This window comes from Leucopleurus acutus (assembly GCF_964270905.1).
Source record: "Leucopleurus acutus genome assembly, chromosome: 6".
Lineage (NCBI taxonomy): Eukaryota > Metazoa > Chordata > Mammalia > Artiodactyla > Delphinidae > Leucopleurus > Leucopleurus acutus.
The window spans coordinates 61,156,738-61,171,446 of NC_139149.1; the positions used below are offsets into that span (position 1 = coordinate 61,156,738).

Here is a 14,709-nt window from a genome sequence, read left to right on the forward strand (position 1 = left end):
GGTGGGGGATGGAGGGTTCTTAGTCCTTTGTGTATTAGTACCTTTTCTCTGCTTTTGAGATTTTCTGTGTCTTTGAAGTTCTACAGTATTCACATGATGTGTTCAGGTAGAGATTTAGTTTTATGTAAACTGTTTCTTGAATATGAGAATTCATGTTTTTCATTTATTTTAGATAATTTTCAATCATTATTTTTTAATACAATCTCTCCCATTTTAAAAAGTCCTTCCTTCTGGAATTCCTGTTAAACACATGTAGGAGCTTCTTATTCTACTGTCTCTTAATTTTTCTCTTATATTTCCTTCTTTGTCTCTCTTTCCTACATTCTGTGTAATTTCTTCAGGTCTAATTTGAGTTTACTATTCTCTATGGTTCTAGTGTACAATTAACATATTAATTGACCTTTCAATTTCAATGTGTGTATTTTTCACTTGTAAGTTCTGTTGATTATTTTTCAAATCTCCCTGTTCATATTTCATAGTACAGTCATCCCTTGGAGTCCAGTCCACAGTATTGGTTCTAGGGCCCCTCTTGAATACCAAAATCCATGGATGCTCAAGTCCCTTAAATAAAATGCCATAGCATAGTCAGGCCTCTGTATCCACAAATGCAGAACCTGCCAATATGGAGGGCCAACTGTATCTTATTCTTTCCTTAGGGTTTTGATTTCTTCTTTTATTTAATCATTTCAACATACTTATATATTTTTTCTGATTGTTTTATTAGCTCAAGTTCCTGGTGCTCTAATCCTCCTGTTTGTTGTTTGTTAATCCTGGTTTATGATAGTTTTTTTTTTTTTTAAACATATACTCATTTTTAGTGGGATAAACTTTTTTCCTGTGACATTTAAGTATGACCTGGATTGTGGGAATGTTTGCTTGTAGAGACTCTGCATTTGTGCCCCAAAGCTATCCCATTCATTTTTCAGCTTGGATTCCTAGATCATGTGGATAATGCACGTTAAAACATTGCAACCAGGGACTTCTCTGGTGGCACAGTGGCTAAGAATCCTCCTGCCAATGCAAGGGACATGGGTTCGAGCCCTGGTCTGGGAAGATCCCACATGCTGCGGAGCGACTAAGCCCGTGCACCACAACTACTGTGCCTGTGCTCTAGAGCCCGTGAGCCACAACTACTGAGCCCACGTGCCACAACTAATGAAGCCTGCATGCCTAGAGGCCATGCTCAGCAACAAGAGAAGCCACCAGCCCCTGCTTGCTGCAACTAGACAAAGCTCGTGTGCAGTAACGAAGACCCAACACAGCCAAATATAAAAAGATAAATTATTTTAAAAACCCAACACATTGCAACTGAACTGCACAGGGCAGGAGGGTTCCATTTTTTTTCATATATATATATGTGTATATATATATATGTGTGTGCGTGTATATTTACATATTTTTATTTATTTATTCATTCATTCATTCAGGCTGCATCAGGTCTTAGTTGTGACACACGGGCTCTTTGTTGTGGCATGTGGGATCTTTTAGTTGCGGCATATGGGATCTTTTTTTTTAGTTGCGTCATGAGGACTTCTTAGTTGCAGCATGCATGCAGGATCTAGTTTCCCTGACCAGGGATCGAACCTGGGCACCCCCTGCATTGGGAGTGTGAAGTCTTACCCACTGGACCACCACGGAAGTCCCAGGAGGGTTCCATTTTTCAGGGGAGATTTTTTTTAACTCAGAACTTAGGCAGAAACAAACAAGCTTCCTTTTGTATTTCTTTGTGGGTGCAATCCCACTTTAATGTAGGGGTCTAGCTCCAGAAATCAGAGAGCCCAAGACTGTCCTCCTATCCCCAGATGAGAAATAAAATCCAAGTGCCTATACAGGTTATTGTCACTTACCTCAATCATTGTACTGAAAATGTTCCCAAAGGTCATGAAAGACCTTTATATTGCCAGATTAAGTGGCATTTTAAATCTTTACACCCCTTGACATTTTTGTTGCATGTAAACCACTTCTCTTTAAAATTTTGCTTTTCTTGTTTGTGGTGTACACAACACATTCATTTGGGGTTAGGAGATGGGTGTGCATGTTGCTGCCACTTACTGGTTGTGTGACTTTGGTCAAATAACTTTTGAGTTTGATTTCTTATCTAAAATAGGGATAATGTCATCTTCATAGCATTCAGAGGTTCTAATAAGTTAATATCTATAAAAGCACTTAATAAATTATAGACCACTATAGAAATTATCATACTATCTTGGTTCTCTTCTGACCATTATGCCTTTTTTATTATAATCATTTGGTATGATTCAAGACGTGATTTTCTGCCTGTCTCCCATTACATCTCCTTTCAAATAATTCAGTCTCATGACTTTAATGACCAACTTCTAAATCTTTCATCATTTCTTTCTTCTTACTAAAACAATGCTACTATCATAGGTTGTGATGATGATTAAATAAATGCAGGCAACTTAGTAAATAATACATACTCAATAGAGGCTGTTATTACATTTGTATGTGCTTCTTGGACATTTGCATTTATCTTCGAAATATGGATCATCTTTCCTTCCCAAACTGGCTTCCTTTCCCAGCTTCCTTGTTCTTACAAGTGATAACCACTATTCCCCAGTCTGTCAAGCCTGAAAAATGGAGTCTTCTGACCTTTTTGCTTTTCATCATCTTCCTTACTAGTCTATAAATTCTACAGATATTTCTTAAAAGACATTCCTTCCACCTATTCCTTTTGCTCCTAATTGGCTCTCCTTCCTTAGTGCTGGTTACAACTCATGCTTGGATTAGTGCAATTGGTAGGCTGGTTTCCATGTGGGCCAGCCTTCCTATTGTTGCACATTCTTTTTTTTTTTTTTTTTTTTTGCACAGTACGCGGGCCTCTCACTGTTGTGGCCTCTCCCGTTGCGGAGCACAGGCTCCGGTCTCCCAGGCTCAGCAGCCATGGCTCACGGGCCCAGCCACTCCGCGGCATGTGGGATCTTCCTGGACCGGGACACGAACCCATGTCCCCTGCATCGGCAGGCAGACTCTCAACCACTGCGCCACCAGGGAAGCCCTGCTGCACATTTTTAAAGCCACTCTCATGTCCCTCTTGTGAAAGTCAATAGTTTCCCGTTTCCTAGTCTAAATCAACTTTTAGGACCCTGTATAATCTAGCCCTATTCTAGCTATGCAATTTTTCTCATTCCTAACCCTCTTCTTCCCATCTTTCCACTGTCTTATGAACGTAATACATTTGTTTACTAATCTTTTGTCTTTACCTTTGTTTCCTTTCTATCCCAATCTCATTCATAATTTAAGGTGAAGTTCAAATATGTGGTTTGTCTCCTTTGGTAAACTTATAAAACCTGTTTCAGAAGTTGTAGATTGTGATTATTTCCTGTCACAGGTATAACAAGTATTTTGTCTTTCCAAATGGATCCTACTTGAGGGTAAGATCCTGGTCTTTTTATTTTTACTGTGGTCCCTACAGTCCAACACCTCAGCACAAAGTAGGTGCTTACTATGTACTTACTAACCAAATTCTCATCCATGGCCTGTCATTTTAGTGGGCCAATACTCCTAAGTACTTTCACCAGCAAGAGACACCTAAATTAATTCTTTTATGTTAGGAATTCTGATAAAAAATTGGGGGAAAACTTTAAGCATGAGATTAAAGTATTTTTAAATTATAAATAATTTAAAATTATACATAATTTTATGTACTACTAGTTACAGCAACAGATACCTTTTATGCAAGTTCTTAAATTATAGATCAATAATATTTTCAATAGCTCACTACTTTTGAGGCACTTATAACAGCTTCTACAGATAAATAGGACACATTAATGAAAATGACAGTGGAAGCAAATCTTATTTTCAAAATTGTTATCTAGTGTTACCTTGTCACAAACTCTAGTCCATAGAAAAGAACTGCAATCAGTTTTATTTGAATTGGTCTTCAGTGTCATGAAAAAGATCTGAAGATCTTTGCTTGCAATATGTTAACGTAGGCTATATTAACATGATTGTTCAGAATTTAGCAGATTGCCTCACAGTGCTGGAAGTCAATTACCTCAGAAAACATTAGCTGAGTCAAATAAATTAAGATGTAATGTTGGAAGTATTTTTCTAAAAATTTAATAACTGGGGAAAGTCAATAATTATCTGTTGAATAATTTTTAAATGTTCAAATTAATTATGCTAGGATAGTTGTATTACCTAACTCATTTTATTTTTCACTCCTGTTATTAGACCCTATAACAAAGAATTTTAACAAGCACACCTCCCCAAAATAGAGGAACTTAGCTACATGTTTAATTACACAGAGATAAAAAAAAGTTATTGTTGAGAAAAAAAATAAACAAAATTGATTATCCATTTAATACTGTATTGTGCAAAAGGGTTTATTTTTGAGGATAATGGTATTCACAGATTTTCTCATTTCCTCAAACATCACATAATGCATTTCTTCCCAGTTATGAGAAGCTCATTATAGACAACTCTTTCATCTTAAATTCTGCTAAGTAAATGCTATTAAATATTTTTTGTGTCAAGTTATAGAAAATAGCATTTCTTAATTTACATGCTTTTAAAAAATTATTAAAGCAAAAATAATTTTAAAAGAGCTCTTTTGAGGGAACATTCTCTCCTGTCTACTTTCATAGAAAGCAAAATCTACTGTAAAACTAAGTGAATAAAGTAAACCTACCTTTATTTGACTTAACTGATAGTTAAAAATGAAATTCATAATGAGAAATACTTTCTCAAATAATTGAGGTAACACATAAAACCATGGTTCAAAAAATTCTAGCTCAATGAATTATTTAAATGTAAAATCTAATGTAAAATGAGGCAAGGAAGGCACTGTGACCGTGACAAGAGTGTACTAATGACATCCTCTTCTCATAAAGCCATTGGAAAAATTTGCATGTGCATTTGAGGAAAAAGATACAACTCACTGGCCCATTGTTGAATAACAGACTCCTCCTAGTCTGAGTACTGTGACATATTTGATAATTTTACAATTAACATTTGGTGCTTTGGATTGCTACAGTAGAATGGAACTATGCATAGTTTTTATTGTAAGTTCCAATGTCACATGGCCTTGGTTATTTCAGAACTAATAAATCCTTTACTTTTAGAAACATTTTCACTGATTGTACTTTTTCTATGGCAATGTATAATTGGCAACTCACCATTTACTTAAATGGTAGGGCTATTTATTTCTCCAGAAAAATCTTTATTCTACATTTTGTGATTTTTTTTTTCCCACACAGAAGGATCTTAAAACTTTGCTTCAGTGAAAACCCATCTCAATCTACAGTTACACATAGCCAGAAAGACCTGCACTTAAAAAAAAAAAAAGTATATGAGAATTACAGAAAAAATTTATTTGTATTTATTGATAGTTTAAAGAAATGATTTTTCATAATTATATCAGACATAAAATGGTAATAAAATTTTAATTGCTTCAAAAGTATTATCTTGTGGTCAAGGTAATCTATTTAGAAATGTCAGATTAAAATTTTCTTCTAAATGTCTTTATTTTAGAATTGCTTTGATAACTCTGTGTTCTTTAGGTATTTTGTGTGTGTCTGTCTGTGTGATTGTACATGTGTATATTTTTATAAGATGAAGTCCCAGCAGTTAATAGGATTCTCCCATAATTAGTCTCAGAAATAAATTATTAATGTCAAGCATCAAACTCTATAGTTTCAGAGATGGAGAATTAGCAAAACTACACTTAACGGTAAGTACATGCCATAGACAAGAGTTTATCTTTCCTGTCCTCTGCAATAAGTCAAAGCAGATGTGGTCTTTCAGTGTATCATTAGTCAAACTTTGTTACAGAAACACATCAGTTTGTCTTCATGAAATCTTTTATCTAATATCATGTAAGTTAGATTAAGCACATTTGTTGAAATGTATACCTTAAAATAAAAAATAACCATGTGATTCTTTATATCTTTTCAGTTTGGTTCTATCTATCTGAGAGAGAAGACTGAAACATCACTCCAGTGCTCTCCACAACTGGTATGTCTGTTTCTTTACTTAGCACTTCTTATCGTTTCTAACATAGTAAGATGTACTTATTTACTGTGTTAATTGTGTTTCCCAGCACCACCCCCTTCCCCACTTAGAATGTAAGATTCACAAAGGCAGGGGTTTTTGTCTTTTGGCTATTGGTGTATTCCAAGTGCCTAGAACAAAAACTGACACCTAGTAGTGCTCAAATATTCACTGAATAAAACAACGTGATTGATAGAAGATGAGGTCAGAGATGTGGATGGGGGAACAGATCATCTTGTAGGCCACTGTAAAGACTCCAGCTCTGAATGCAATGAGGAGCCACTCTAGAATTTGGAGCAGAGGAGTGCCATAACCTGATACGTGTTTGAAAAGCTTCACTCTAGCTGCTGTGTTGAGGATGGGCTGTAGTAGGCAGGGTGGAAGAAAGGGGACGGATCTGGGTGAGGAACGATGAGGGCACAGATCAGGGTGACAGCCCTGGAAATGGTGAGGAGTGGCTGAATTCTGTATTACTCTGAAGGTAAAGCAAACAGTATTTCCCGATGTCTTGGACGCGGGTTGTGAGAAAAGAGAGGAATCAGGTGGTTCTGATTTAAGCAACTGGAGGGACAGAGTTGTAATCAACTGATTTATGAAACATTATGGGAGCAGTGTGTTTGTTTGAAGGTAGGGTGAGGGAAGATTAGAGTTCAGTATTGAAGATACTCTATGTTTTGTCAGGCAGTTACTAAGATAAACCAAAGGCTGGTGCATCCGTGTGTGGCTCAGGCAATATTCTGGGCTGGAGACATAGATTAAAGGTTCATTTTGTATGAACGAGGCTTAAAGTGAATTCAGAGAAGAGGAAAGAGGCCTGAACACCCTTGCAGCTGAAAGGTCTTCTTTGAGAAGGAATGAATTTTATCACAGAAATAAAAAGAATATCAGGTTCTTCTCAGGTAATAAACACCCTGAAGGAGAAAAACATCATTATCAGGTGATGTTACCTTATGAAGGATAGGTAAGAACAAGCAAATTATGAACATAATTTAAAGATAAAATTTATTCTCTGATGGTTTACTCATGCAAACTGCACATAAAAGAAAATAGTACAGTTTGGGTAACATTGCAAATATAAGGACTCAAAATGCTAGGTACAGAAGTAGTGTGACATCCTGAAAGTCAAAATGGAATTTGTGTTTATACAACTAATAATGACTTTTATTTGCTGAGTACAGACTGATTTACAATGAAAGTTTTGCTAACCTTGGTAATAAGCTCATTAACTGTTTACATGACTTCTTACATCTATGTAGTTTTATTTTACAGTTGCAAGAATTCCTGTTACCGAAGAACTTTTAACTTGCATAAATAATGAAATTTAAGAAAAATGCACTGAATGACCCAGGAGAGTGAAAAACAGAGGCTTTTCCTAATCCATCCAAACTACAATAAAAAACAGCCTTTGAGATATATTTTCATATTTTGTGCCTTTGAGATCAACTCCTTAGCATAACTATGGCAAAATCATGATTAGAAATTGATTACTGGAAAATTATAAAATCAGTTAAAAATAAAAAAATTTTAGAAGTAGAATTATCAACCCAAAATGGTATTTTTAATAAGCCAAACAATAAAATTCCTATTATCTTCATAATTAAAAGTCCTGAAATGTCATTTGTATAATCTGAACGTTTCCCAGTTTGGAACTTAGGCAGGTGGAATATTTCCTTGAATTACCAAGGATATTCCATACCGGTTTTTAAAACGTCAGTCTCATTAGGAGATGGCACTGAGACTTTAGCAAACAGTGTAGTATGGATGCAGAACAAACTACACAACTTATTATAAATGCATGACAGATATTTACATAATGGATCCTGCTCGAATGCCAGAAGTTGCTACTGGGGAGGACTCATAACTATTTTACAAAGTTTTCTTACACACGTCTACTACATTTTTATTTTTTAACAATTTTGTCTATTTTAAAATATTGTACTGTATTTTGAACATAACTGCAGAATAAAAATAGATAATGGCACATTAGAAAACTCAGTATCCCACAGATGACTGGATAATGAGAAAAGTGTACCTACAATCATCTCATCAGAAACAAACTACATCATGGAATGTTAGTTATCCAAGCCTGCACAGTAATGACATCTTAAATTGCAATCATCTATTGGCCAGCATCACACTGAAGGCATCGTTAAACATTCAAGCAAAGATTGCTGGCATGAACTATTGAAAGACACACACACGCACGCACACACACACACACACACGCCACACACGCCACACACACACACACACACACACTCTCACTCACTCGTTTCCCATATTATAATTACATTGTTCTAAAGATAGATACTGATTTTTTTCCCCACGAGAAACGTTATCAAAATTTGCTACTAAAAGATGACAGTGCTTTCACAAGAATAAGTACAAGTTAACTTGCAAGTACAAGACAATGGGGGTAAACAGTCTTAAATTTTCTAAGTAGTAATTTTTAGGCTTTTCTGGCAACCATACCTTACTTGATTATGCATAAACTTCTCAGTTTGAAACCTGAAATCTGCAAAACAAAACAAAACAGAACAAAACAAAAAACTAATTTCAAAAAATTATTAGATATCTGATAACCCTGTATTGTACATTATATAATTTCATATTTTGTTAGTCTCAAAACATAGGGTTTAAAATACTGAATTTAAGCCTTAAAAAAGTCATTTTTGAAATGATAAAGGATTCCAAAATTCATGCCTACTTGAAATCTTAAAAAAAAAAGGAAACGCACTGTTACTGATCTTCATTTAGTTTAAGTGTGCATAAAAGCACTGTATGTCTTTTACCATGTTTCACTCACTTAAAAAGTGTTCGATAATGTTCTTCCTTTTGCATAATGTGCAAAATAAAAGGCAAAAAAGATTAAAAGCAAATTTCTATATTTTTCTTGCTAGTGCTTTATGACCTTGTTAACACTACAAAGTCAATAGGGACTATGCAGAACTTTGGTATAAATGATATAACAATACTACCATCACAGTTGAGGGTTACGAGGTGGTCAAAAGAAATGGAAGTGGGAAGAGAGATTCAGTAACACCCCCATTTATTAAAACACCACAAAATTAAAAGTGAAATAAACCACAATGAATTATAATACAATTTACACATTGAGCACAGAAAAATGAGTAAATCTAACAATATTTATAAAAAAAGCAAAATCAGTCTTTTTCCAGAGACTAAAAACTGTTGTTGTTCAGTCTGATCATCAACTGCTGCTACACCAACTTTAGAGCCAAATTTAATTTCAAGTAAAAAAAAAAAATTACAACCACAGACTTCGCATAAATGGAAATTGGTCTTTCCTTGATTTCCCTTTGAGTCACTAATGAGTATCTAAAACTGCTGCACTGAGGTTTTTAATCAACTTCCTGAGGGCTGTGACTGGGAGGAAGGAGCCATGACAATCTGTGAAAGCGCAGGCTCTGAACTCTGGTCCGCCATCTGCGTGAGGACTGAAGTGGCTACAGCTTCTGCCTTGGAAGTTGAACTGACTCCATTGGATGTGCTGACAGAACTATGCTGTATAGCTTCAGTATGTGGACTACTCGGCACTGACAGGTCTTCTGAACTATCATCTTTATCAGCAGCTGAGTGGAAAAAAGGAAACTACTCAGTTTCTTAAAATAGTTGTAAGAATTTATCAGGTTGAGTCAATGCACAGAATAAAAAGTTAGATGGCATTTTACAGAATCAGTTTAGAGAAGTTGGTATGACTGGAATTGAGTAACTGAAAGGTGGCTAGAAGTCATGAAGTAGGCAATTTTGTCTGTACAGGCTAAACAAGGCACAAGCATGCACATGGAAACACCTCAATGCCCAGTGCCACATAAAAGAGAGCTGAAGAATTATTTGCTAAATAGTGTTAAGGAAGAAAATTGGGTGGGAATTTGGGAGATAGGTCTCTTATAGATATAATCAAACACTTACCCCAGCAACACATTTAACAAAACCAGTCTGTTTGCCTACACGCCATTCTTATTAAAAGATTAAAAAATTTATAACCATACGCATAAACAAAATGAATGCTAACATACAAATTATATCTTCAAATAATTCCCTCTGCAGAACTATTTTTATTCTGGCTGACTTTCCATCTAAGGCAGCCATGGATGATTATAACACCTGATTCTAATGATGCATACACTTGAGAATAAGCAATATTTAGAATCTAAATGCCACCAGCTGTTATAGTTGCATGAATTAATTGAGATTCAAATAAAAATCCATATAAAACTCAAGATACTGTAATTGAAAAGATATTCAGGAAAGGGCATTCTAAATATTTATGAAAATATATCTACCATTGTTTAGGCTTTAACAACAAATCTTCAACTTTCTTATTAATCCAATAATTTCATTTAGTGAAAAATCTGATAAGTACAACACACACAAATAATTATAGTGTATGCAAGTTATGAGACACAATGATAGCATGAACACCTGTGAACCCAGCCCCCAACTTAAAGAGAAAATTGCTAGTAACACTCGTGCTTCTTGGAGGCTCCTCTCTTCACCAAAGGTAATCACCATTCTGATAAGTATTTCTTTTACCATTCCCTTGTTTTTTCTTTGAAGTTTTACCAAATAGGTATGTATCCCTAAACAGTACTGTTTAGCTTTGTTTCTTTCTGAACACTCTAAAATAATTTTTATTTAGTGTTTAGAAGTATAGTAAGCTGGCTTCCTATCAAATCTGACAATACATACTGGCCTGCTTACTGATGGCCAGGTGCTCATTCTGAAAGTCTACTATTAAAAGACTGTGGACCCCATGAAGTAGGACTTACCCCATGATTTGTAATGTAGAAGATAGAGGGGGAGGAATCTGGCAAGTACAACTCTAGTTCAAATAAAATTCTTCATTTTGAGGGTTTTCTGAAATATAGTAGCTCTTACAGAATTTTAATGTGATAGAATCTCACCCTCTCTATAAATCTGCTTTAAATGCAAAACTACACCACTGGATAAAAATCTGACCTCAAGATGCAGTTAAAAAAAAAAAAAGCACAATCAGTAATCCTTTTTAAAATTATATAAAGCAGAAAGGATACTGTTCTGATCAAGCAATAATGAATGTTATAAAATATTTACAATTCAGTTATATAGCCAATACAATTGTTATACATTCACAGAAAACACTGGCAAATGACAGTTTAACTAGAGAGAACAGTAAAAAGCCCTCTATTTCACCACTATCCAACATGACAACAAAATGTCCTTTCAATGTTACGTTCTAGGGATATAACAGCTTTCAGAAATAAAGAGGCTGATCTGTGATGAGTGGTATAAGGAAATGTAAATATATTGTGGAGGCGATGACTCAAAATGAAACAGCTAAGTTGTAAGGGACAAGTGCTTATCTACCTCCAGGCTTTCAGAATTTGGTAAAACAAATCTTTAGGCTGTACAAAGAAGCAGGTACTCACTTATAAATTATGTAATTATAAATTTTATGTATAAAATACCTTTATAATGTGATACAGCTGCACCTATGTCCAGTTCTAGATGGTAAGGGGAGAAAAATTACTAATATAATCACAAGCTCTAGAAAGATACAAGAGATCTTACTGCACTCACAGAGTCATTTTTGGCCCTACTTAAAAGAAACCAGCTGTTTGACAATTCACTCTCTCTGAAGTTCCACCATTTTCATTAATGAAAATATAAGCTCACAATTTTGGGCCCAATAAGCTTTTCTTCCCATTTAGGATTACAGCAACAACTATAATACAATGTTAATTATGCCCAGAGATCTACACAATATGAATTAATGGCAATAAGATTACTCTTATGTTTTACTCTTCAAGGAACCCAAACATTAAAAATGCTTTCATATTTTCATTCTCATTTTATATACTACTTGACCCTTAAGGTCAACAACTGTCACGGTTTTCCCATGACTGAGGGGTTTCCTAGGACGTGGGACTTCCCAGTGTTAAAAAAGAGACCCTATGACTGTGTGACTTTATACTGTCACCTTTACCTGCAAGATTTTGTAAGATTCCTGCAAGATTTTTGTAAGATTTACCTGCAAGATTTTGTAAGATTCCTTAGTTTCTACTAAACCTTAGTTTTCTATATACAATGTTTTGAGTTAACTAGTATTATAGCTCACCACTATTAGCAACTGGTATGTGCTACAATGTGATGAATAGTGTTAGGTATTTGTGAATTTCTCCACATTTTCTCCAAGATTTAAACATTTACTTAAACAATCTTTGTATTTACCTTGACTATTAAACAACAGAGAAGTCAGATTTTTCCCAGACTTCAAATTTGAAAATAAAAAATTTGAAATTTCTCCAAAGTCCAATTATCTCCCAAGAGCTGAAGAGAACTAATTTTATGCAAGAACTATACTTACCTCAGTCAATATGATTATCTAGATAACCGGACAGGATAAAAGATAGGAACTGTTCCCAAACCCAAAAATGTCTTATTCATTTCTTACATTTTCACAACCTCGTATACCTTCACTAAAAATTTATTAATCTAGATTTGCAGTCAGTTTGAGGATATAGCATATAAAACCATACATATATACACTTAAAAATATCTTTATTGCTTAAAATAAAAACTTGGCTTGCATTTGCTGAGCATATACTGCCTAGATAACAGGGATAAAACTGTTGGGGTTATCCAATAAATTAACTAAGATTAAAAAATTGAAGATAATTTAAAACTGAATGCAATTTAAGAGTTAATTTTCCTTCTAATTTTATAGAATCACTTGTATATTTCTTTCTGAACTATCAAAATTCAAGAGAGCTCTCTTGTTAAGAAAATCATGTATGCATAATGCTGAACTCAGTAACTTCTAAAGGAAATTATGTTGTTAAGTCAGATGGGAGCCATAATGGCCTCATCCCTGCAGCAATCATTGTTAATACAAACTCCAAACATATTTCTATATGGTTTCAATTTACTCCACAATGTGTTTCACAATCCTGTCAAAATGACTAGATATCAAAGGACTGAGATTTATTTGCTCAAAACTGACAAAAATCAATGTTCTAAATATATATGGCAACAGAGAGTTGCTCAATCTACTGAATCTTTTAAATTAAAAAATATTGCCCATTCTGATGAAACTGCTTACAATGACTACAAGTAAAGATGGTGGCCATTAAGTTTTATCGTGAGCACCTGAGGAACTGTTTGCATCCAATACAAAATGTTTCTTTCTTTTGAATTACTGACACTGGCAAATTAAAACGAAGTGGATACATATGGTTGAAACAATTTTCACATTTACAAATATCCTGAAATATCACTAAATCATAAAAATGAAAGCTGTGGGTTATATATTATGAATGTTGCCTAATGCATTCCCAGCTCTGTTATTTGTTACAAATTTGTGTACGATGGACAGAATTGGCCATTTATTCAAGAGTAACAGCTGGTTCCAACATTGTGCACCTTATCAAAAAAGGACATTACAAGAAGGAAAAGCACAGTTAACTTCTAAAACGCTGAAAACAGAAGAATCTCATTTTGAAGGTGAATATTTAAAAGGAAACTTACAAGCAAATAATTTAAATACTGTTCTATTTTAGCATTTTTATGACTAACTAGAAGACTCAATCTAAAGATTCAGAAGAATAAAATTGCACAATGCTGATATCTAAGAAAGAACAATAGGATCTGCTACAGATTAAGTGAAGACAAAAAAAATTACTAAACGGAGGCTAGAAAAGTAGTGTTTCACTATGTCAGTCCAAGAAAAGTATTACTCTGAGAATATAAACAAAGTATCATCAGTACTTACACTATACTTTAAATTATTAACCAACCCATTTTATTTATAGTCATCTCTAGAAAAAAGCTAGAAGTAGGAAAATTTTAAAACTCTAGATTCTAAGAAGTATATCCCCCATTCCATAATAAACTTGCAGAACTTCTGATATTTAACGTTAAATATCAGAACTGCAGTCTCCACTTTTTTAATGGTAGCTTGGTTCACTCTGGCAGTATTTCACTGATGTAGCCTAAGGCTATAGGTAATGGAACATTACTCACTATGATAGCCAGATTTCTTCTGCATGGCGGTTACAGGGCAATCTTTATGAGCCAGAAGAAGCTGTTTCAGCTGTGCCACTTCATTTCTCAGCAGGGTGACTTCACTCTGGGGAAGAAACAACTTATGTACCTTACCAGCATCAGACTAACAATTTTTACTGTTTAACACAAGTGAAGATTAAGATATGAAAATTGGACATCTTCAAAAGAACACCAAGGAATAAACAAAATATGCTGTTTAAATGTTTAATCATTATACATTAGCTTTTATATTTTAGCATTTATATAGACCCTGAAACTTACATAAAAATTTAACACCACAACTGGATAGCATATTTCAAAGTTACTTTTTACATTATCATTTGCCTTGTGACTGCTTATATACTACAGGTTACCTATCAAAGGTATTTTTTACACGTTACATGCTCTTTTTTTTCTGTTTTTTTTTGCAGTATGTGGGCCTCTCACTGTTGCGGCCTCTCCCGTTGCAGAGCACAGGCTCCGGACACGCAGGCTCAGTGGCCATGGCTCACGGGCCCAGCCACTCTGCGGCATGTGGGATCTTCCCGGACCAGGGCATGAACCAGTGTCCCCTGCATCAGCAGGCGGACTGTCAACCACTGTGCCACCAGGGAAGCCCACATGCTCTTTTTGATTATTTGAACAATTAGA

General features: G+C 34.8%; 1 protein-coding gene across 3 annotated transcripts in view; it reads right to left on the reverse strand.

Moving 5' to 3' along the window:
* Window positions 1–7,024: 7,024 nt before the first annotated feature.
* ATF2 (activating transcription factor 2) overlaps window positions 7,025–14,709 on the reverse strand; it is an 87,788-nt gene continuing 80,103 nt past the window's right edge. For 2 of the 3 annotated variants that reach the window (XM_082841278.1, XM_082841280.1), the window contains 2 exons: window positions 14,038–14,143; window positions 8,432–9,605 (listed from right to left, as the gene is read on the reverse strand). In XM_082841278.1, coding sequence (XP_082697404.1) covers window positions 9,379–9,605; window positions 14,038–14,143 — 333 coding nt within the window. In that variant the 3' untranslated portion in view covers window positions 8,432–9,378. Of the gene's footprint in view, window positions 9,606–14,037; window positions 14,144–14,709 lie in introns of all 3 variants that reach the window. The other variant, XM_082841279.1, reaches the window with a different exon arrangement.